The sequence below is a fragment of the Rhinolophus sinicus genome, chromosome 1 (genome assembly GCF_057876585.1).
Source record: "Rhinolophus sinicus isolate RSI-liver-muscle chromosome 1, RSI-T2T, whole genome shotgun sequence".
In the NCBI taxonomy this organism is placed as follows: Eukaryota; Metazoa; Chordata; class Mammalia; order Chiroptera; family Rhinolophidae; genus Rhinolophus; species Rhinolophus sinicus.
Genome location: NC_142501.1, coordinates 69,308,348 through 69,333,075, shown reverse-complemented (window position 1 = coordinate 69,333,075; position 24,728 = coordinate 69,308,348). Strand labels below are relative to the sequence as shown.

At 40.2% G+C, this 24,728-nt stretch overlaps 1 protein-coding gene, 1 non-coding gene and 1 pseudogene across 2 annotated transcripts in view; 1 reads left to right on the top strand and 2 right to left on the bottom strand.

Moving 5' to 3' along the window:
- The window catches only part of RAB21 (RAB21, member RAS oncogene family), a 29,962-nt gene extending 21,509 nt beyond the window's left edge, over positions 1 to 8,453 (bottom strand). The window contains exon 1 of the mRNA XM_019748964.3: positions 8,027 to 8,453. Within this exon, the coding sequence (XP_019604523.1) occupies positions 8,027 to 8,176 (150 nt within the window). The 5' untranslated portion in view covers positions 8,177 to 8,453. The remainder of the gene's footprint in view (positions 1 to 8,026) is intronic.
- A 6,634-nt stretch (positions 8,454 to 15,087) lies between these two features.
- Positions 15,088 to 17,328, top strand: LOC109456559 (lipoamide acyltransferase component of branched-chain alpha-keto acid dehydrogenase complex, mitochondrial pseudogene; annotated as a pseudogene).
- Positions 17,329 to 24,361: 7,033 nt separating this feature from the next.
- On the bottom strand, positions 24,362 to 24,468 carry LOC141570347 (U6 spliceosomal RNA). The gene has a single exon (XR_012494342.2). It is a non-coding gene; the product is annotated as a U6 spliceosomal RNA (small nuclear RNA).
- Between the last annotated feature and the right edge of the window lie 260 nt (positions 24,469 to 24,728).

Sequence of the window (24,728 nt, the reverse complement as noted above, 5' to 3'; positions counted from 1 at the left end):
CACTTTCCAAAGGAATTTATAAATTCCTGGAAACATTTCAGTGAAGAATCACAGCCTAGAAAAGGGAGGGAAAGTGGTATTAAATATCAATTCAAAAATAGGGGGAAAAAATAGTACATACTATGTGACAAGCACCGTGCTTGGCTGTCTCATGTAATATTTATAAGAAGCCCTGTGAATTAGGTAATTACCCCTATTTTACAGTTGTGAACTTGAGATTTACAGAATACAGTGACACCCAAGGTCAGACAACTCAGTTGGGTGCTGCAGTGGATGGAAGCCTGTCTTGACTCCACAGTGTTTTTTCCATTGCACAACGCTGCCTACTCTAGAACACACACACATTCTTAACCTGGCACTCCTCCCCTTGCACACTAAGTGTTTCTAGACACCAACTCATCTTCCAAAATATTCTCAGGGTAGGAAGAAAGTAATGAGTACACAGTAATGGTACATTTCCCAAACTCTGAGTTACAGCACTGCTACTTCTTTTAATTCCAATGATTTCATCTTCCAAATCTTGGGGGTAGTAATAAAATTAAGAATCTTATTAGCTCAGGCTGACATCTGTTATTTGCACCTGATGTTTATTTTACCCAATATCTGAAATCATAGTGGATAATTATTTTAAACCTCTACTTTAAAAACCGAAGTAGAATCATGTGAGGTGTGATCAAAAAATATGGTGAATGTTTAAATTTAAAAAAAATTATTAGAGTAAAAGACACATTGCCATGAATGTGGGGAAATACTCCCCCTCACTTCGAACACACTTATCCCATCGTTCTTGCCACTTCCTGAAGCAGTTCTGGAAGTCCTCTTTCATGAGTGTCTTTAGTTGTGCTGTTGTGGCTGCCTCGATGTCCTAAATCATTTGACTTTGGGGAAGAGCCAGAAGTTGCACGGTGCCAGATCTGGTGACTGAAGTGGATGAAGACACACCGTAATGTTTTTATTTGACACATATTGCCTTTTACCAGAAGTGATGTGTGACATGGAGCATTGTCATGATGGAGGATGATTTACAGCACACTTTAAAACACACCTTCTCTCAACCATAGCTCACACCTGACACATTGCATGCACCAAACAAATTGAAACCTGTCACACACTGTTACTAACGTTTGACATGCTGCTTCCGGTATTGAAGATCCCTGCCTTTCCATTGGATGGCACTTGGCAGCAGCAGTCACCATATTTTTTTCATCACAACAGAAAGGCTCCGTGTCACACATCTCCTCCAGTGCGGCAAATGTCCATGAAAGGTAATTTGTGTTTTTGGTTCCCCCCCCCCCCAAGTCAAGTTGTTGTCCCTTCAGTCATAGTTGTGGAGGGTGCTGTTCAGCTTCAAGTTGTTGTCCTTTCAGTCTTAGTTGTGGAGGGTTCAGCTCAGCTCCAGGTCCAGTTGCCATTTTCTAGTTATAGGGGGCGCAGCCCACCATCCCTTGTGGGAGTCGAACCGGCAACTTTGTGGTTGAGAGGATGCGCTCCAACCAACTGAGCCATCCGGGAGCTCAGCGGCAGCTCAGCTCAAGGTGCCGTGTTCAATCTTAGTTGCAGGGGGTGCTGCCCACCATTCCTTGAGGGAGTCGAGTTGAACTGGCAACCTTGTGGTTGAGAGCCCACTGGCCCATGTGGGAATCGAACCGGCAGCCTTCGGAGTTAGGAGGACGGAGCTCCAATTGCCTGAGCCACCGGGCCGGCCCCCAAGGTAACTATTTTGAATCGATTCAGCCACAACAGCGCAACTAAAGACACTCACGAAACAGGACTTCTAGAACTGCTTTAGAAAGTGGCAAGAACGATGGGATAAGACTGTTTGAAGTGAGGGGGAGTATTCTGAGGGGGATTCATGGCAATGTGTCTTTTACTCTAATACATTTTTTTTATTTAAACATTCACCGTATTGTGTAATCACACCTCATAGGTAAGAAATAGAAACAAATTATACCTGCCAAATTAAAATATTTTCATAACTTTTTTTTAAGTGTTTGCCGTAGGTTTTTGTTTGGCTGGTTGTGTGTACTTTTCATAACTTCTTTCATCAATTTTTTTGGTTTGTTGTTGTTAGCCAGATCACTTGCTGTACTAACCATAACAAGACAAAATTACCTAATGTAGCATAGTAACTGAATTGTGGACACTTTCCTGTCTTTAGTATCTTTTAAGTTCAACAGACTTTCATTAATATGTGTATTACTGGTTACATTATTTTTGCTACACACACTAACACTGTTTCCACTTAAGTATTTAAAGTATCTATTACCACTTCCAGATATAAGACATAAAATAATTCAGGCAGATAATTTATAAAATTAGTTGTCTGTCACAAGGCAATAAAAATTAGCTATTAGAAAACTAAGATTGCTACAATGGCAATCATAATATATATAAATGTAACAAATTATGTTGTACACCTTAAACTGACGTGTTATATGACAAATGTATTTCAATTTTTGTTAAAAAAAAAAGGAAGAAAACTAAACTGAGTACTTGACTACCTCAACATTTCTTTTCCTTAGTTTTTAAAAAGAGAGATTACAATCAGAGTCTGCTTTAGAAAGACTGATTTCCTTGAAAAGAGTCAAAAAGTCACTTTTAAGAGTAGCTCAAAACAAAGCAGAAAATGGCAATCATACATGGAATATCTATACAATAGGATTTCAAAGTCACAATTCAGAAAAAGTCTTTTCTTAAAAAAAAAGTCGCCCACCCTTCTATAGCTCACCTGTATCTAGTAAAATACTGAGGGGAAAGAAGACTTCAACTATCGTGTTTTATAAAGAGATTATATATTAATCGGCTGAATCAACGTGTGACTTCCAGAACTACTTGGAAGGTATTTCCAACATTCAAAGCATTAATCTTACAAATAAGGAAACCCAGATTCCTAGGCCAGAAACTACAATGTCAAGGGTAAAACCAACCGCTAGAACCTGAATGCAAGTGTTGCTCAGGAGCTTGAGGTATATTAAGAGGGGGGAAAAAAAAGTAGTAGACTTAGCTAAAGAAAACATTACTGTTTGTCGGACCTTGGAAATTTAATCCAAGCCTGAGTTTCTCATTTGCCAAACAGTCAAGATACTATGTGCCCAGCCAACCTTACAGCACTGCTTTGCTAATCAAATGTGACACGTGCCCTATGCTTTAGGAGGCAAATAGGTGGAATTCCAGTTAAAATTCTAAAAGTGAAGATGACTGTTGGTTTTGATTATAAACAATATTACTTTTTATATGGGAGACTAGTTAAAAGTGATAGAAGGCCCTCAGAGTTCATAATCTTAAAACATCTTCTTCAATAAGGGAAAAAAAAGGCACATCTTAAGAAAAGGCACACCCAAGAGCACAGCTATAGAGACATACCAGACAGGTGGTTATAATCAAAATGGCACAAACATTTAAGAATATGTAAAATCAGGAAAGCTAACTGACAGTTAAAGCATCTTACTCATCTTTATATGCCCCAGCTAGCACAATGTTTGCTATATAAATAAACAATTCCTGAATTAAATTGCTTAGGTTCAGCAGTATTGCCAAAGAAAAAGCAGTAACTCTCTTACTCCAATCGTCTTTCCCGTCCCTGTCAATTCTATCAAAGCCCCAAATCAGCAGAGAAATCACATGAGAGAACTTGGGGACTCTATATAAGATGAAGTTTTCTGGGCCAGGTAAAGGATCTTGAGTTTTCGGAGAGCTCACCTACAAGATTACTTCATAATTATCAGTAACCTAGGAGAAGCTACAAAAAGGGAGCAGTACTAAAACACCAAAGCAGGCAAATGTCACACTTTTCAAAAAAGAAGTGAATTTCCAGAAACGGCAATCCCAGCCAAAACTCTAGAATGGATAATAAACAACTACATGTGTATGTATGTATGTGTGTGTATATACACATACGTAATCTATAAGCAATTACAAAATATAGTAATCCTTCAGAGACAACATGGGTTCTCAAAATAATTCATGTCAAATTAATTCCATTACATTTTTGACTGAGTTACTGTAAAGAAACACAAAGTAAGCACCATCTATTTATTCAACAGTACATATATATTAATAAACATGTGCCAGACACTGTTTAAACATTATAAACATTAAAATAACCTACCAAAATCATGATGGCTGTAAGCAGAAACCAAAATTCAAACTGAAGTCTAACTAAAGTCTTCTCCCTGTTTCACTACATCCTAATACAGAAAAAAACACAGCGTATCCCGTAGTCTTCGAGAATATGACAAAGCACCTCATGACATCCCCTGTGGGCAACACTGATTTACGCAGGGCAAAAAAGTTAGATCTGTAATGCTGGAATAACCATTTTCATTAAAGGCTTTGTATCCACTAGGTGGTTGCCCATAGCAGTCAGTCTTAAGCTGCTTTCTGCTTCCATTATCACTAATATGTACAACACTCCATTTATAACTGTTTCACACTCAAGGGGAAAGAAAACTGTGGCCCATGAATAGTCTGAAAAAGCCCCACCCCAAGATTCCGCATGGCTAAAGAAAAATATACCTCTGGTCACGCATCACTGGACTACAGGGAGGCCTGCCGCAGAGCTTTGTACTGGCCCTCTCTTTCCTCTTTCTTTCAAAGTCTAAATTAATGACCGGATGAAAGATTAAAGACATTCCTACCAAAATCATCAGGGGATAAAGTTAAAATGAGTAGCTAATCCAGAAAATAGGGACCATGCCTTATTCTTCTTTGTATGCCAAGGACCCAAACAAGTGCCTGAACCACAGCGGCTCAATGTTTTTTGAACTATAGAATCAAAATTTAAAACGACGTTAACAGGCTTTAACCACTGAAGCAAAAATATTAAAGCCAACTTCAATGGGTCAAATGCGTTAGGGACAAAAATCTTTACAAAATCCAGGAAAAAAGAATTTGAGGGATGTAACACATTTTTTTTTTTTTTTTTTTGAAGCAAATAAGACTAAGATAGCTAGCCCAATGCTAATCAATGTGACAGCTGCCCCAAAAGATCACAGACTCTTTTCTACTTCAGTCTTAGAAAAGCAGTCACTCTCAATAGGGGAGGAGATAGCCTGTACTTCTCTGCTCAGTTCAAAAAACACTTGGAATCATTACTACAGCTCAAGACATCACATTTTAAGGAAAGAGGACAATGATTCAACGGTGTTTAGAAAAGATGTCAAAACAGTGAAATGACTTAGAATGATATAGGAGATCCAGTTAAAGGAACCAGAGCTGTTTACCTAAGAGAAAACAAGACAGGATGTGACAGGATCTTCAACTATCAGAAGAGATGTCAAGTGCAACGAAGATTCACAGGGCAGAACTAGGACTGGAAACTACAGGGAAACAGATTTTTGGCTTTACATATATAAAAACTTATTAGAAACTAAACCTGTCTAAAAATGAAATGGGCCACCTCAGGACATAGTTTTCTACTTTCTGTATCAGTTCATCACACCTCCAAGACGTACAAACAAAAGTGGACAATCGCTTGATGAAATATTAAACAAAAGGCTGAATGAAACATAGAGCCATAAACTATCTTAGGTTCCTCTCAGTCCTATAATTATTTGAAACATGAATGCATGAGAGTGTACTTTGCAAAACAAAGTATTTTACAAAGATAAGTAGTAGACAATTCTGTTGACACACACAAAAAACAGAACTCTTCTCATATCTTCTGATGCATCTCTCCGTTTGGAAATTAGGAGCATACAAGGTTACGTTTTACGGGTCACACTGAAGTAAAATTTCTCTGAAAAAATTAAGATGAGATAAGCTGGTATCTAAGAGAAAGAGATTACATATACCGGTAATACTGTTTCCATAGATTGGTATGCAACAAAATCCTCAATTCTGTAATCTAATCCAGAGACTGTTTGTGATGAGTTACATAAACATCAAAATCAGGACTGCTATGCTTTGATGCTGGCGATCTACTTTCATCCTTTCCTGTGTAGACTGCACAGGACCCTGCGTGTGTCTTGTGTTTCGGTCAAGAGGATGTGCCTGGACACGGCTGGGCTTCTGGGACCTCTTCCTGGAGTTCCGGTGGATGTGAGTCGACCTCCTATGGGCAGTCTCCAGCAGCGATTTCTCTCAGATATTTAAAAATCTGCAGTCTGCTTTTAGCTTTGATGGTGTTTTGGGAATGTATAATGAAAGTGTAATTTTTAGGTTGAAGGGCTAAATTATCTTTTAAAAAAATTTGAGAGCTCAATTACAATGATTTTCTCTTTTATCTTAGATCTGTAGCATAAAGGAAACCACTAAAGGGGTGGTTTACCAATATCCAGAGGCAGTGTGACTTAATTGCTCAAAATCTGAAGTCAGACCTGGGTTCAAATTTCAGCTTCGGAAGCATAACTTGTGGCAATATATTGGCCGGCAAATTACTCAACCAAGCCTGCTTCATTAACTGGAAAATGGGACTAATAAAAGTATCCACCTTACAGGCTTTTGTAAGAATTAAATGGCAGAAATAAAACACTCAGTACAGGAAGAACTCAATAAACATTGTTATTTCTTTACCTAAATGAATTTCCAAACTTCCAAATGATCATAGGTATTCACCAGTAACACTGAACAATAACAATTCACTATTGAGACTGAGTTACGTGCTTGTGTACAAGGATGTAAGAAAAAAAGGGAGTTTCCTGACATTAACTTTTTCAGATGTTATGCTTTACACAGGAGGACTAAAAACAGAGGAGTAAAAATAGAACATGGAATCAGAACCAGAACATCTTTGTAAATTCTAGACTCAGTAGTTTAATAATAGCATCAAACGTCAAATGTCACAACAATTAGAAGCTGGTGCATTCTATACATAGTGTCCATGTTCCCACACACTCCTCAATCACTAATTAACATCTATTGTGCAGTTTGGGGCCAGTAATAATAAAGATGGAGCGCTGACACTGGACCAGGTCCTAAGTCTTTTATGATTATTCGTCCTGACACTGTGAGCTAGATAGATACCATTATTATGGCCATTTTAACAGATGAACAAATTTAGACAGAGATAGATTCACTAACTTGCCCAAGATCACACAACTAGTTAAAACGGATGATGGTGGGATATGAACCTAGACGATCAGGCTCAAAAATCCACTGGACTTGACTGTGTCTGGGTAACGTGATCAAGTCAGATTAGTTGAGATTAGTTGGACATTTTCCTTCTAACACGTGCGACCTGATTTGTTTGGGGGAGAGCCGAGACTACAACTGCCTCAAAGGCCTGGCTTCACTCCCAATCCATGATGACATTCCACCACTTTCCTGAGCTAACCGTATGTAACTAACTGCAGGAGAAAGCCGGTTCTACATTACAAGGAAAGATAATAACAGCAGCAGCTAAGCTGTTAGTTTGGGGACCAATTGTTAGCCAGTATTCCCATGACGTTTCCATGTGAATGTGGGTCCACCGGCCTCGCAGAATATGACTGACCCACAAGTCAGACCCACGCAGGTAGCAATGAAAACTGTGTAACCCGCCCAGGCAAGCGGTCATTTCAAAAGGCCTCCAGAGAGGAATGCTTTGCCAATCAGCACGTTACTCGAAGACAGGACAAAATGGAACTTGCATAAACACTTAGTCATCAGTTAAGTGCTAAGTTCCAAATCACCTAGTTCGCAAAACCAAATCCGCGGCTAAGTTCCTAATTCCGAAAGAAACAAACAAAAAGAAAGGGATGACACTCGGGGGGACCGCAGGGTGACGGCACCTAGGGCCCAAGCGGAAGCGAAACCAAGGGGGAAAACTAGCCCAACGATGGGGACTTCACCACAGGCGCAGCCACACGGGGGCCACGGGGGACTTTTCTGAGCCCTTTCACTCCTCTTTCAAGAGCCTGTCCTCACGTCTACAGGCTGCCCTGACCCCGCGTGTTCCCAGGACGAATCTGGAAAGGCGACTCGAAAGTGGAGGTCACAGGCCTGAGATCTGTGAGCCCCGACCCAGGGGACCAGGGCAGCAAGGTCCTCACCGCCCCGGAGGGGCAGGGGCCCCAAGGCGTCACCTCCCGCTCCCTAGGGCCCGCACCTGCAAAGTGGTGATGTGCTTGTCGTTGAACTTGTTCTCGCAGTAGCGCAGCACCAGCGACGTCTTCCCCACGCAGCCTTCCCCTAGCAGCACCACCTTGAACGAGTAGGCTCGGCCCGCCGCCGCCCCGCCGCCGCCGGCCGCAGCCATCCCGTCGCTTCCCCGCCACCCGAACCCTAGAGCCGTGCGGAGCGCCCCACCGCCGCCGCAGCGCCTTCCCGGTCACGACCGGCGCAGGCCCCTTCGCACTGGCCCGTCGACCTCGGGCGCCGTCTCCACTCCCGCCTGGGGCGAGGCCTGGAAGTGCCGAGGAAAAGTCCGAGAATGAAGGGCCCCGAGCCACCACGTCAGGCACCCGACGAAAGGCGAACAGCGTTCCCTCTCCGCCTCCCTCTAATGGCGTCTCTTTCCTCCTACGTCACACTTCGGGTCACGTGACCGCCGCGGCCACGGGCGGCCCCTGGGACTGGGCCGAGTGAATGTGCATGGCTGTGGGCGGAGCTTCTGCGGCCTCATCCTGGGGTGACGTTGACGTGACAGGAGCTCCTACGTGCAGTGTCGGGCAGAGCCCCGCCGTCTGCGGGCCACTGCTCTGCATTTTGTGGGAGCCTGCGGGAACAAGGAATGAGTAGTTTGAAGCAAGCCCAGCTCAGGTGGAATGATGAAGTGCAGGACGTTATCGTTCTTGCCCAAGGAATGTTCACAAGGCCATGACCTCTCACACTGGAGTCACTATACGCCAAACTGTCAAGGTACCCTACAGTATCTTGACAGTATTTCTCTGTGGGATCTCAAATCATAACACTTGCACTTCTTTTAGTTTCCCCAGACCGCCAAGTCTCCTCATCTTTCAGGTCTCAGCTTAAACCGGAAAGGCTTCCCTGACCACCCGTCGTTCTCCCTCTGTCCTTCCATCTCTGTCTTTCCCCACCTCCAAGTGAGGTATTTCATAACATGAGTGTACCTTGTTTAGCAGCGCTTACCACACTTCACGGAATTTACTTTGCTGAGCAAGATACAATGTCTATCATCAAGAATTCATATTTTAGCAGGGAAGACACACACAATCAATTACAGTCAATTACACAATAAATGTTTTCATCTTGATAAAGCAGTTGAGAATATTTTGCAAACGTATGTGGGGACCCAACTGGTTTAGCATGCTAGAGAACCCTTCCAGGAAATTGCCAGCTTTGGGTAGGAGTAACCTAGGCAAGAAGGGAGGAGAGCTTTGCAAGCAGAGAGAACAGCACATCCAACCCCCTTGAGGCAGGAAGGAGCATTTGAAGTTGAGCAACAAAGAATGCAGAGAGGAAAAGAGCGTCTGATGAAACTGACAAGGAAGCCAGGGGCAATTGAAAGGACCTTTCAGCAAATGAAATGTTTTAATCAAGGGGGCTGACATAATCTGCTCTGACTTTTAAAAAAATCACTCTGTCTGTACTGCAATTTGGAAAATGGATTGGAGAAGGACAATATTACTTATATTTATTTAGAATCAGCCATTAAAGAGACCTTGTGTTTTTATAAAATATTTTCATGACTATATCTGAGGATGTAGCTTCTACTTCTCTCTGCATTCTTCCTCTCAGGGCCTTTGCACATTCATGAATACTTCCAGAATTAGGAAGACTTCATTTTGAAGGAGCGCTTCCACTGTCCACTCTGAATTCTTCATAATTTTGGATTGAAATCTGCTTGTCTCTGCCTACAATTAATTATTCCTGATTCAACCTATACAACATGTATCTGATCTCTATTCTTTGTGAAACATCTTCATACATATGAAGAAAGCTATGTGATTTTCCTTTAAGCCTTCTCTTTTCTTCTCTTCCCTTTTCAATACAGCCAATCCTTTCAACCACTGTTCAAATGATATGGATCCCAGATTGTTTAATAGCTTGATCGTCTTAGAATCTACATGCAGTACTTTACATTCATCACCAAATCAAAACAATTAAAATTTGTTTATTGTAGAATAAAATAAGTTTTAAACTTAAAGTAATTTTCCAGGTTTAGCTTACATTGGGATTTAAGGAAAGTATTGCAAATGTTCATGCACTGCAATAAGTCAGTTTGGCATAGTTTTGAGCAGAATGGGTAAATATAGATGTCAATTGTGGCAGACTGATAATGCCCTGCCCCTAAAGATATCAGGTCCTAATATCTGGCACCTGTAAATGTTACCTTATTTGGAAAAGGGTCTTTTCAGATGTGATTAAATTTGGAGGTAGAAAGATGATCTTTTATTATCTGGGTGGCCCCTAAATGCAATCACAAATATCATTATTAGAGGAAATCGGAAGGAGATGCTACACACACAGAAGAAAAGGCAATGTGACCGTGGAGGCAGAGATTGAAATGATGAAGCCACAAGCCAAGGAATGCTGGCAGCCACTAGAAGCTGGAAAAGACAGTGAATAGGTTGTCCCCTAGAGTGTCTGGAGGGAATACAGCACTGCCAGAACATTAATTTCAACCTAGGAAAGCTGATTTTGGACTCCTCTAGAATTGGAAGAAAATAACTGTGTGGTATTTTAAGCCACTAAATTTGTGATAATTTGTTACAGAAGGCATAGGAAATGAATATATAAGTATATTGAGGAAAAAACAAAGCCTACATTAGTCCAATCATTGAAAGAAATTCAGGCTAATTCTGGGATAGATTCTGTGCTCTTAAGAACTTAGGTCAGTCTTGGAGTCAACTATGATTGGTCCATATAAACTTGATGGAGAATGCTACAAAAAACGAACTCTAGTTTCTCTTTAGATAGGAGTTGCAAAAATGTGAGGACTCCTCAGAGAGTTGATAACTAAAGACTAGTTGCTGATTGATGAACGTTGAGACACGGTAAGATGAAAATTCCAATGCATATAGATCCTTTGCACCAGAAACAAACCTCTTTCCCCTGTACACCCTCCCCTCCAAAAATCCCAAGCATCATTATACAGGTGAAATCAAGTTAACCATGAACATACATGTATCACAGTACAAATCGGAAAAGTTGCCACAGAAAGGTAATGTGTAGCTCTAATAGCTTCTGTAAGACAGGAAAAATAATCCTACCAGTTTTGTTATGGTTATAAGGTTTATGGACTACCATATTTTGCCATGTATAATGTGCTCCCATGTATAATGTGCACCCATGTTTTTGGCCCAAACTTTCAGGGGAAAAACTCTTTTGTTTTAATTTTTTAATTAAAATTTTTATTTGTTTACATTTAGATACTTGTTTTCTGTATTATATATATTTTAACACATTATGGTACAATAAATTTTATGTAACAAATAATTACAAAACACAAGAACAGATAGAAGATACAAGACATTTGATGTACCAGTAACAAATTTACCATATTTATGCATCATAGAATGTCAAGAACTCTTCGAGGTTGCAAGTTCCTCATAAGTTCAACAAAACCGATTATCATATTCCAGGGTATTATTTTGCATACAAATATCATTACTGACTTCTAGAGTTACCCTTTTAACTCATAAGCATAAATAAAATAATTAAAAACATTTATATAGGTACAGAATTATAATAGTACTACACATGTATAATGCGTATCCTTATTTTTCCCTCACAAATTTGGGCAACAAAGTGTGCATTATACACGGCAAAATACGGTAACTTATAGAATTCACTGTAGTATGGTTGTCTATTATTTGCAGTGCAATATATTCATAAATCCCAGTAGCTTTGGGGAATCCAAGACCAAAGGAAACAAATTTCTCCCTTCCTCAATGAAGCCCAAGAAGGTAACAAGCTTGTAAAATTCACCTGTGTCTAAGATGGACCATGAGCCATAGTATAGAGGTGGAATGTTTCAGACAGAAAGCCTGAAATAGACTTATAGAGTTGCCTCAATGACAGTTCTAAAAGAGTCTTCAAAGGTTTCTTACAAGCTGCAGAGGAACATTGATAGAGTTGGACTTGAAGATAGGGTGATCGATCATCCCAGCTTGCCCAAGGCTTTCCTGATTCGAATATCGAAATTCCCACTTCCAGGGAAACCCCTCATTCCTGGGCAAAGTAGGATTGTTGATCACCCTACTTGATGAGACCTTTTTTGCTGGATCAGGGAGAACATACATGGCCCTGAGGCTTTGTTGCTGAGAAAAGGAGGACAGAGCAATACTTGAGGATCAGCTGGGGATGAGAATGTGGATGGATGGCAGATGCCAGCATGTTCGGATGATGATAACAGACCCCACTGCCCAGCACCTTGGGAGTTTATAGGTCCCTTCAAGCATTGATACCTCCTGGGCAACATGTGGAGGAGATTCTGAATTGACTTAAGATCACCCATGTTGAAATTTAGTTTCTCATACCTAGTAAGAGGCAAACAATTAAGTTCAGTTTTAGAAAAATTAAATTTCTTGCATAACTGAGTTTGTGGACAAAGATCTTGTACCCTCTATAGAATAAATAAATGATCTGAACATTGAAGGAGGAGTAGGAATCAACTAGCTAAAAAGACAAATATTCAGATTTCAGGGCACAGCATAGCATTAAAACGAGCACCAGGAATAAGATGAACATGGTGAGAGATGAACGTTAAGAAATAAAATCATATAGAACCTGAAAGTAATGCCAAGAATTTTGGGCTTTATCATAGGAACAATGAGAAGTTCTTTAGGGCAGTGAGACATGAAGTGTGGTCAGCTGGAAGCTTGTTAGAAATGCAGATTCTTGGTCCCTCTTCCCACCCTTACTCCCCCCCCACCCCCACCCCCTTCCCCCCCACCCCCGCATTAAATCAGAATTTCCGGGAGAGAATCCTGGAGTCTGGGTTTTAACAAGCCCTCCTTGTGATTCTTATTCATGCTAAAGTGTGTAAAGCACTGACTTAGGAAATGGAGTTAATAAGACTTGGGGAACAATGGTTATGCAAAGTGAGAGGGATAAGGAGGGGCATTGTGGGGACAGAGCCCCAGAGAGCCGTTTCCAGACTCTAGGCCTCATGTGGAAAGGTGCTGGCTCAGGTAGTAGATGGCTGACGGCTAGTTGGCCGTCAGCTGTAGCTGGTTAGCCAATTGGCCACTGATATAACTGCTGCGCTGGTTGGTGAGTCGAGTGGAGTTGGTCAGTTGGCAGAAAAGCAGACAGCAGGTCGCACATAGTGTGACTCCAGCCTCCAGTGAGACTATAGTGGTATGACTCCCCTACCTATGGCTCCGTGGGTGTTCCTTTTTGGCCTCACCACATCCTGCGTTCTTATGTGGGGAGCGGGAGCTGAGACCCCGCAGGCCGCCCGCACGACACGCATCCTGAATTTCTGGCTTAGGCCAGTTAGTAAATGGTGATGACGTCCACTAAAATAGGAAACGGGAAGAAAAAATTTTGATTCTATTTTTCCGGTTGTGGACATTTTGATTTTGAAGTGCCTGAGGGATTCCCAAGTAAAAAAAGTAGGCAGTTGAGAATGAGAAACTCAAGGCAGTTGGCTTTTGGGACCTATAACACCGAAGAGAGTTCTGGGCTTTTGAGGCAAGGATAAGAGAGTCCTCCATAAAAACAGGCAAGTAGGCTCCGCAGCAGTGGATGAGATCACTCCAGGAGAGTGTGTAAAATTGAGAGGGTCACAGGGCCTAGGACAGAGCCCTGAAGAAGACTGACTTTTACGGGATGGGCACCGGAAGAGGAGCGACAAAGGGACACCCAAAGTAGAGGAAAACTAGGGAAGTCAATGTCAAGGAGAAAAGAATGTCTTAAGAAAAAAAGAATCATGAAGTGCTTTGGAGAAATCAAGTTAAATAGGATTGGTAAGTGTCTACTGGTTTAGCCACAGCATAGTAATTGGAGATCTTGACTAGAAGTTTCAGTAGAATGGTAGGAGTTGAAATAAACTTGTAATGCTCAGGAACTAACTAGAAATGGTTGATTTCGGCCAGTGGTTCTCAACCAGGAGTAATTATGCTCCCCAAAGGACATCTGGCAACATCTGGTGACATTTTTGGCTATTGGCATTTAGTAGGAAGAATTTCAGGGTGCTGCTAAACATTCTATAATGTACAGGACAGCCTCTCCCCAACAAAGAATTGTCCTATCCAAAATGTCAATAATGCCAAGCTTGAGAAACTGTGCTTTAGCCTAATAAAGTGTGTATATTTTTGCAGCCCCTCATAATTATAAATCCCTTGGGTGTATTACATTGTAGATGCAAACAAAGAGTAAGGCTGAACAAGTATTAAGAGAATGAGACACTCAAGAGCTCAGGAGAGTATTTCCAACTTTGCTACTATTTTCTGTTCATGTCTTTTAAATAGTCACTTAAGTATTTTCTCAGCTCCATTTCTCCATGTAGAATTACCTTGTATCCTGGGGTATTTATAATCCTCCACTGAACATTGGTTCCTTTTAGCAACTGTTACAGGGAATACATTCTTATTTTAATTAGGTTTCTCTTTTGGGACAAAAAATGAATTCTAAAACATCTCTATAAATACTTATAGAAATTCTAGTACAGATGCATTGTTTCTGTATTAGCTTTTCTACAAATACAAAAAGTTTTGGTTTAATATAATGTAATATGCAATCATCTGAAAGAGAAAAAATTCAGCATTAGGAGATAAAGTGAAGAAAAAAACGAGTACAATAAGACAGATAAAGGAAAACTAAATAAAATGAAAGGTATTATTTCTACAGCTGACAGAGTGGAGGGAACTGAAATTTGAGGATTGGCAGCAAGACAGGGATTTCTAATACAGTCTAATGTGCTGGTTTCTGGGACTAGAACTGTGTCTGTCACATTTTTTTAAATCTCCAGATCCAGGAATGTAGTGCTCAATTAATATTTATTAATTAAAATAAGTGAATAAATAAAGCTATAAGATACTGAGGGGCTTTGTTATGGGGCTTTTTTAAATAAAATTATCAAAGCACTTACCATTTTAAGCATCTAATAAGAGTAATTAACAACAGAAAGAAAAATAGCTATCCTCTACTGTGAACTAAACTCATTTGTTCCTTTATTTGCTCAGTCATTTAACAATTTTCATTGAGTAGGAGTCAAGACGTCTCTGCCTTTATGGAGCTCATATTCTAGTGTGGGAGGCAACCCAGAAACAATTACATTAATGGGTAGTGGCTGTGTTTGATGCCAACCTGCCATCCACACTTCCTTCTCTCAGTCAGAATCCGGTCCTCGCTCAGGTATTCACTCTCCTCTATGCCAAGAGCTATGCCCCTAGCTGTCAGTTGATTCTGATCTCATCTCCCTGTGGTTCTTACTAGCTTTTAGAGGCCACGCCCTATTCGGTCAAGTGAAGCAACAGTTCAAATGCTTCTTGCTGGCAAACAACTGAGCTGTAATTGTAAGCATTGGCCACAAAGGGGCACAAGTGGCTCAATGAAATTTACCAGGTTGACCAGAGTAATTCAAGACTATAACTCAGAAATCTCTCAAAATGAAAAAGAAAAAAGCCATTGAGAGATTTTCATCAGTTGTAGAACACAAGAACATTCTAAGAAACTTATGGGGTGGTGGAGGGAGAAAGGGACAGTTCCTAAGCCATTTATCCCTAAAGTGACAATGTTACCTAAAAGTGTCTTCTTGTCGAAGAAGGAATTTGAGCCAAACTTTTAGATTCTCACAATTTACCAATTTCTACTAGAAATATACAATCTCAAGAGTTAAAAAGGAGGGTAAGTAAAGAAGCCAAACACTTTGTTTAGACTCCAAAGGTTTGAGGAGTAAGGCTGAGATGTAGTATATAAAGCAGTTGCTCTGGGATGGCGGCTCCAACTCCATTTTAAAGTTTATGTTTGCTACTTTCACACGTGTAGCAATTTCCATGTTTTGAAGCTTGAAAATACGTGTGTTTCTTTGGTTATCCTTCATTCAAGTACAGTCACCCACATCAGTTGCTGAAAACTGCTGCTCTACAGGTACAGATTGTTCAATTCAAATTCTCAGACATTGGAGAAGGGGTTAGAAAAGTAACTGTGAAAGAGTGGTATGTAAAAGAAGGAGATACCATATTTGATACTCAATTTGATAGCCTCTGTGAAGTTCAAGGTGATAAAGCTTCTGTTACTATCACCAGTTGTTATGATGGAATCATTAAAAAACTGTATTATAATCGGGATAATATTGCCTATGTGAAGAAGCCATTAGAAGACATAGAAATGGAAGTTTTAAAAGATTCAGAAAAAGATGTTGAAACTCCTGTTGCGTCCCGTGATGAATACACACACTAAGAGATAAAGGGCCAAAAGACACTGGCAGCTCTGGCAGTTACCCACCTTGCAATGAAAAACAATATTAAGCTGAGTGAAGTTGTTGGCTCAGGAAAAGATGTCAGAAGAATATTCTCAACTATTTGGAAAGGCAGAGAGGAGCTGTATTACCTCCTTTACCAAAAGCTGAAGTTATGCAGCCTCCACCAAAACAAAAAGACAGGACCATTCCCATACCAATATCGAAACCACCAGTATTCACAGGCCAAGACAGAACAGAACCCATAAAAGGCTTCCAGAAAGCTACGAGCAAGACCATGTCTGCAGCCCTGAAGTTACCTCACTGTGGGTATTGTAATGAAGTTGACCTTATTGAACTTGTTAAGCTACAAGAAGAATTAAAACCCATTGCTTCTGCTTGTAGAATTAGACTCTCCTTTATGCCCTTCTTCTTAAAGGCGGCTTCCTTGGGATTACTAAAGATTCCTACTCTTAATGCTTCTGCGGATGAAAACTGCCAGAATATAACATATAAGGCTTCTCATAACATTGGGATAGCAATAGATACTGAGCAGGGGTTGATCATCCCTTGTGTGAAAAATGTTTAGATCTGTTCCATATTTGAGATCACCACTGAATTGAACCACCTCCAGAAATTGGGCTCTGTGGGTCATCTCAGCATCCCTGATCTTATGGGAGGAACATTTACTCTTTCCAACACTGGATCAATTGGTGGTACCTATGCCAAACCAGTGATATTACCACCCAACATAGTAATTGGGGCTCTTGAATCAATTAAGGCCCTTCCCAATTTAACCAGAAAGGAGAAGTGTATAAGGCACAGATAAGGAATGTGAGCTGATCAGCTGATCGCAGAATTATTGATGGTGCTACCATGTCATGCTTCTTGAATTTGTGGAAATCCTACTTAGAAAAGCTAGATTTTATGTTAGTAGATCTGAAATGAAGATTGATGACATCCTTGAACTTTTTGAGTTTCCAAAGAAAATGTATACCCTAGCTGTGCCAGCACGTTCTTCATTACAATTTGTATTATAAATTGATTTGTATTGCATGACTAAGGTTCTAAGGCACAATATTGATCATTATTTTCTTACACTTTTTACTGAAAATGAATAATGGTGTACTAGTTTTTCTATGGTTGTCACATTGTGTGAACCTTAGTAGGTCATAGTGTGACTTCTTAATATGGTGCTGAGGTCTTTGTGTCAATGCCTTGAAACTGGCAAGGAAAACCAAATTAATATTACTAAAAGACAGGTAGCCATATACAGTATTTTGAAATAACCAGGGCATTTGGTTGTATCAAATGGAAGTGTATGTTTGATATGATTAGCAATAGAATTGTATACCAGTAATTTCTAAATTACTAAAAAGGTTCCATTCAGAATAAGAGCAGTTTCACTGAGTCAGTCTAGTATGCTCACTTTTTAAAACTAGCTGTCAGGAGTTATATGGAACTGGAAATTCTAGACATTTGTCCGCTTTAACTAGGCCTGAATGACTATACTTTTCTATCTTCTTGAGAAATATATCAGTGTGGAGAGGGAAAAGCCTCTTAGAGAAATTGTTTTGCCCTGGTGAAATAATTTGGTAGAGGGTTTTTATGGGAGATTTGTGATGTTGAGATTGGAGAGCTTTTCAACAGCTGTGGATGGTCTAATGGGATGTTTGTAACACGTATATATTGAGGATTTCAGCACTTAGTACCACTTGCTTGAGTTTTTCTCATTTCTGATTGGTAAGGTCTCATTTAAAATCTTACCATTCCTCTATGCCACTTTCTAAGTGCTTTCTAGCATGTATCACTGAATATGACAATTACCTATTTATTTGTCAGTACTAAAGCATAAGCTGTATGGCAGTAAACATCTGGCTTGCTCACCACTATATCCTGTGTCCAGAACAATGCCTGGAACATGGTAGATGCAAACCTCCCAAATGCCAAACCTCCCAAATACCAGCTTCCTTATGCTTTCATTTCTGATAAATCCTTTTTTTTTTTTTTTTGCCTTTATACAAACCTCCAATTCCTTGAAGCTCCATCTGTCATCAAGCCTTCACACCCCCATTTGTATAGGTGTCCCTCCCTTGAATCTTTTAGACTAAATCCCAATCTTGTGTGTGAAGGGTGAAGCTCCTTGAGTCGGGCAAAGAACAACTTCTGAGGAAAGAATATTTACAGAGGAGCTGTAATGCGGCTACCCTACCTCAGTCCACCTATGAAGTCCTCACTTAGTCTCTGCATTCCTCCTGTTTTTAGCTACCTGATTCCCCACCCTCCTCCATCACCAGTTTTGGACTCCATGTTGAGCATCGAGTTCCTCTCTTACCAACACCCTTGATTCTCTTATATCCTTAACTTTCAACTGCCTCATCCCAGAACACCGACCTTCAAGTAAACTTCTGTAAAAGTTCTCCGAGCCACCTAGATTTTGTGCATCAGTACAAACTCATAGTCATCCACTTCATTCTCAGGGCTACCTGTCAGTTCCTTAACTTTTTTGGCTTCAGCTTCCTCCCATCCCCTTTTCCCACTCTGAGAAACCTTCCTCAGTCTACTTCTTGGCTTCTCACTATCTCATAAGCCCCCTGACATCGGAGACCATTTCTTATTTATCTTTATATGTCCAGTGCCTACTGCAGTGCCTGACACATGGAAGCATTTAAAAATATTTTGTTAAATCAATGAATAGTTGAAAACCAATTGCCGATAATGAGTATATTATTTGTTGTCACTTCTACACCGGCAAACAAACACACAAAAAAACCTCTCAAAAGCACAGATTTTATGAGCTACATTGTTTCTTATGGTTGAATAAGAAGGAGGTAAAACTTGGCTGAGACTCAACCATTCTTCTCTTACCCAGTGGGATCCCAGGAAGCTCTGTCGAAAAAGAAATGAACAACATTTGTCTTTTTTATGCCCCTATAAAACCCCTGGTGTGGTTTTCACTAGAAAAACAACTTCCAGTGACCTACGAACTTGACAGCATTTATAGCATCTTCGCTGCTTCCATCTTCATGTGCTCTCTCCACATTTAGGAGCAAAAGAACTTTCATCAACCATTTTCAAGTGCTGTGTTATGTTCAAGAACATCAGGGACTGCTACAAGAATCAGTTTGATTATTAATTCAAGGCTTGATTTCTGCTGCTCTGAGACTCCTCTTCCCCTAACTGTAAACAACTAGAAAAGTAGGGGGAAATGAAACAACTGAACAACAGGTAGTACAGGTCTGTTATCGCTGAGCAAATGGAAACAAACTATGTGAGTACTAGAATTGCCTTGGCTTTCTGCCTGGGGACAATTTTCAGCCGACAGATTGAAGTTCAGGGATGCTGAGACAGCTAAAATTTGTGGGACAGTGAATAGGAGAGAAAAGAGCTAGAAAAAAAACTCTGGAAATTTGCATACGTGTTACTCCCTTGAATCTTTTAGACTAAATTCCAATCTTGTGTGTGAAGGGTGAAATTCCATGAGGCTGGGCAAAGAACCACCACTGAGGAAGAAACAGATGCAGAGGAGCTGTAACACAGAAAATTCCTAGAGCTCATGCAAGCCGGGATCACGCTAGTGCTCATCAGAGTGAAGAGACCTCAATGGGTAAATGGGTCATCCAACAGAGATCTCAGAGGTCCTACCTTAGTAGTGGACCTAAACTGGCTCTACAGTAAAGCTACCTAAAACACTTAAAATCAAACCTCAGAAAGAGGACGTTAATCCAAAAGTAATTTGCAGAACAAAGTTCAACACTTTAGAGAAATACTGCAATAGCTTTTAAAGGAATATTACAAAACAGATGGGGAGACAGAAATCAGAGTGCAGGGAGTTTGAGGCTGCTAGAACTTCTGTGACAGAATTGGAGAGTAGAGCACTGCACAGAGAGAAACTTTTGGAGAACTGTAGAGGGGTCCCCTCTTATGAGTATATTTGAGTGAGTACTGATTTGGCCATGAGTGAGAGGAGTCTTGGAAATAGCACCTGGAAAGGAGTAAGCAGAACAATTCCTGGAGTTCACATAGGGCAGAGAAGAGTGTGTTCCCACCAGTCACTAGAAGACCTTGTCATACCCAGGGCATTGGGTACAGCCCTCAGAAGAGTCTGCCTTTAGTAGAAGGGATCCAAAGCCCAGAGTAAAGTCTTCTCTGGACCTGCCATACCAATGCTTAATGATAAACCTCAAATGGAACTACCTGATCCTCGAGTAGATTTAAAATCAATACTCTTTAAAAGGATAACAATTGTACACTGCTCATGGGAATGTACAATGGTGCAGCCATTATGAAAACAGTATGCAGGTCCCTCAAAAATTTTTAGGAAGTACCATATGATCCAGCAATCCCACTTTTGGGTATATAGCCAAAAGAATTCAAAGAAGGATCTTGAAGAGATATTAGCAAACCCATGTTCACTGCAGCATTATTAACAATAGCCAAGGGATGGAAGTAATCTACGTGTCCATTGACAGGTTAATAGACAAAGAAAATGTGGTATAGGGGTGGCCAGATGGCTCAGTTGGTTAGAGTGCGAGCACAAGGTATGGGGCATGCTGAGGACAGATGCTGCTTTTTTGGGTTTTGAGATTTTAGGAAAGTCCAAGTTAGGCCATTTATGTGGAAAAGCCCCTGGAAGCAGATTGGGCGGGTCCACAAGTTGGGTGGGGCAGTGACTCAGGAAATCACCAGGGCAGGACAAGGAATGTTAGCCAAGTTCATAGAGACTCAAATATGGTGGCTGCCTGAGTCTACATGCCAGGAGTGGGGAGAACTCAAGAAAGAAATAATGGATTCTGCCAGCATTTGGTCAGGGAGAGAGCTGCCCCTCCAGCCCTCTCTCTGAAGCCAGACAATTTAGTTGCTCTCCATATGTCCTTGGCGCCTTTTAGAGGTGCTGCCCCAGTGCTGGAGCTTAGAGCAAGTGAGTCCGTCAGCGAGTAAGTCCATGTGTGGGCCTTTAAGAGGAAAACCTGGGACTGTAGCTGCTCTCCATCTCACTCAATCATAATCCTCTGGTTTTCACAGCTAGAAGTTGTGGTGACTTTTCTTCCCAGCACTGGAATCCTAGTCTGTGGAGCCTAGTGTGGGGCTGGGACCCTTCACTCCTCCAGGGGGTCCTCTGCAGCTGAGATATTCCTCCAGATTTTTAAATGCCACGTGTAAGTGTGAGACCAGATTCTGCGTTTCCGCCTTTCCTACCAGTCTTGGCATGGCTTCTTCTGTATGTCCTTAGTTGTAGGACTTCTCTTCAGCCAGACATCAGATGATTCTCAATGATGGTTATTCTGTAGTTTAGTTATAATTTTGATGTGGTCATCAGAGGAGGCAAGTATAGCATTTATCCACTCCATCATCTTGACCAGAAATATATTTTTCTCATTTTTCATTTCTAGATGCTTGTTACCAGAAAAATTGAAAAACTTATTTAATTATGTATGTTCCTTTAATATATAGCTATCTGACTAATTTCTCTTATTAATTCTACTAGCATTTTATTGGCTCTCTTAAGTTTTCTAGTTATATAATGTCATCAGCAGAAAAATCACTTAAACGTTCTTTAAAATTTTTTATCTTACCATATTTAGACAATGTTAAATAAAGATGGTGATACTGTGATTCTGGGCCTAGTTTCTGATTTTAATTTAAGCTGTTTACTTGGCTTGCCTTTTAGAATTCTATTTACACTGTTTTTAAATAAATGGTCTCTGTTATATTTAGGCAGTTCCCTTCTATTTCTATTGGACTTAGAGTGTTTATTAGGATAGCTATTGATTTCATCAAATAACCTTTTGGCATTTATTGATGTCAGATATTTCTACTCTTTGTTATAGTAATGGATTATGTTGGTAGATTTCCTGATGTTCCAATAGTATTGTATTCCAAAAATAAATCTCACTTGAATCTTAAATACACACACACACACACACACACACACACACACACACACTCTCACACACACACACATTCTATTTGTTAAATTTTGGGAGAGTATTATGCATCTGTATTTGTGAGAGAGAACTACAGTTTTTTTGCCTTTATAAAAAAATAGATTTTAAATTTAATAGAACTATTGAAAAGAAGAGGGGAAAACAGAATAAATAGTAACATGATCAAACCAGCTAAAATATGGAAAAAGATGTGCAGGCAAGTAAATACAAATATTACATATAAAGTATGAAGGAAGAAATAAAATGTAGTATATGTTACGTCTCTTGCCTTTCTCCTCTAATTGCTTGTTTTCCCTCTTGATTGCCATCTCTGTTTTTACCTTGCATTTTGAAAGAGTTCTTATATTCTCTTTATCTTCTAGGCCAGTACAGTGACCCCAACCTCTTTTTCAATTTTCAATTGATGTACCAACATATTTAGTTGGGAATTCCTGTTTTTTATATGTTTAGCAATTTTTCTTTACTGCACTTGAATTTTATTAAGTATTCTTTAAAAATCATGTAATTTGTTCTCTTTGGGGAGGAGAGGTTATTTTGTTTATGATCCCTCCTCCTCCAGCCTTACCTATATAGGGTATTTTTCTTTTTCTTTCTTTCTTATTAGGGCTCACGTTTGCTTTTCTGAAGGACCTGAAGTCCCATAAGCAGTTCTCTACCCCTTGTGCTGCCAGTGTAGAAAGCAGGGAGGTTGTCACCTCTCTTCTGACTCCATAAATAGAAATCTTATAACAAAGCAGATTAGAATGAGAACTTTGGAGCCAGACTGCCTCAGTTCAAACACCAGCTCTGCTGTTCACATGATGTGGCCTTGGGCAAATTATTCAAACTTTATGTCTCAATGTCCTTATTTATCCAAAGGGGAAAATAGTAAGAATGGTCTTGTGGGGTTATTGTGAGAATTATAAGAGCCTACTTTTGTGAAATACTGAGAAAAGTTCCTGGCAAGCGTATTGGCTGATTTAAAAAACTCCTTCTGAAAATGGATGCATATGTGGTAGAACAAAAACTGTGAAAATTTTGAGCTTTCTAGCTTTTTCTCCCAACTGTTCTTAATTTTGCTGCACATTTGAATCAATGAGAAGCTTTTAGAAATTCTCTTGCTGAATCTCAAACTGGTTAACTCAAATCTCTCAAAAGGGGGAACAAAGCAGAAACTTTCCAAACTTCCCAGGTGATTCTACCTTGCAGCCAACACTGAAAACCACTGTGCTAACTCCAGTGCTGAATCAAAATTTAGTATTGATCTACTCTTGTAATAGTCCCTGTAGATGTGTTTCCTTAGACTGGTTTTGCTTTGTACAATAAAGATCTTAAAGACAGGACTATAGAGGGAGGCTAAATATCAGATTCAAGGAAATTTGGAAAAATTTTGCAGTCATTTTCCATTGCACTAAGATAAAACCCCAAGTCTGACAAAGTAGGACTCTTTGGGGGTCCAGACCCTGTCTGCCTGCTGTTCCAGCTTCTTTGCATCATTCTCCCCACTGCTCAACATACCTCGGCCTAGCCAGACAGCTCTGCAATCCTTTAACTGGCCAAGCTCCTTTCTGCCTTAGGGCTTTTCTGCTGGCTGTTTCTTGTTCCAGAAATGCTCTCTACTCCCTACCCTTTTTTGACCTGGCTATCACATACTGTAACTTCCTCAGAAAAAATTATTTCCTGACTTTTCTAAATCAGTCCCTCTGGGTCCCACTATTCCCCAACACTCGTTTTCTTCACAACACCTATCACAAGGAATGTGTGATTACTTATTTACTTGTGTGATTATTGGCTTAATGCCTAACTCCCAGCTAGACTATAAGCTTTGTGTTTATTTTGTTCTACTTCCTTATCTCAGTGACTTGCGCCTAATGCTAGGTGCAATCTACCCAATTGCTCATGAATATTTAATACATGAATAAATAAAAAACTGTTAGTTCTTAATTTTGATCAGTGATTGAAAGATTAAAATTTAGTCCTCACAGGGGTTTTTGATTATCTGTTTCAAATAGGTATGTTGTGGATGAAGAAACTGATCCCCAAGAATTTAAGTGACTGACACGGGGGAGCCGCCTCAGTATAGAAATTTTGAGTCTCTTTTTCCCTCGTTCCTTAGCTCCCTGTCCTTGCTCTTAATCACTTTATTTTCAATTTGCCAAAACATTTAATTAGAATGATAATGAATAACGAACAAAGGAGTCAAAAAACTATGGAATGCTTCACAAATTTGCATATCATCCTTGTGCAGGGGCCGTGTTAATCTTCTCTGTAGCATTCCAGTTTTAGTGTATGTGCTACCAAAGTGAGCACTTAATCACTTTTCACATCAGTTTCTTAATCCTAAAGATTGCTCCTAGCCTGAGTCATAGAATGTCTTTCATCCCTGCTTCAAATACCTACTATTTAGCCTGTGACTTCAGCTTGTTGATTGTAATCATTGTAGCCCAACATTCTCCCCAGGTCATTCCAGCCCCAACTCCTGGGTAAACAATGCCGCCTGAAATGAATCCAAATGGACTTTGAGTCCTGCTCCTTGGGCCAGCGCTTTTAATCTATTAACTAAAATCTAT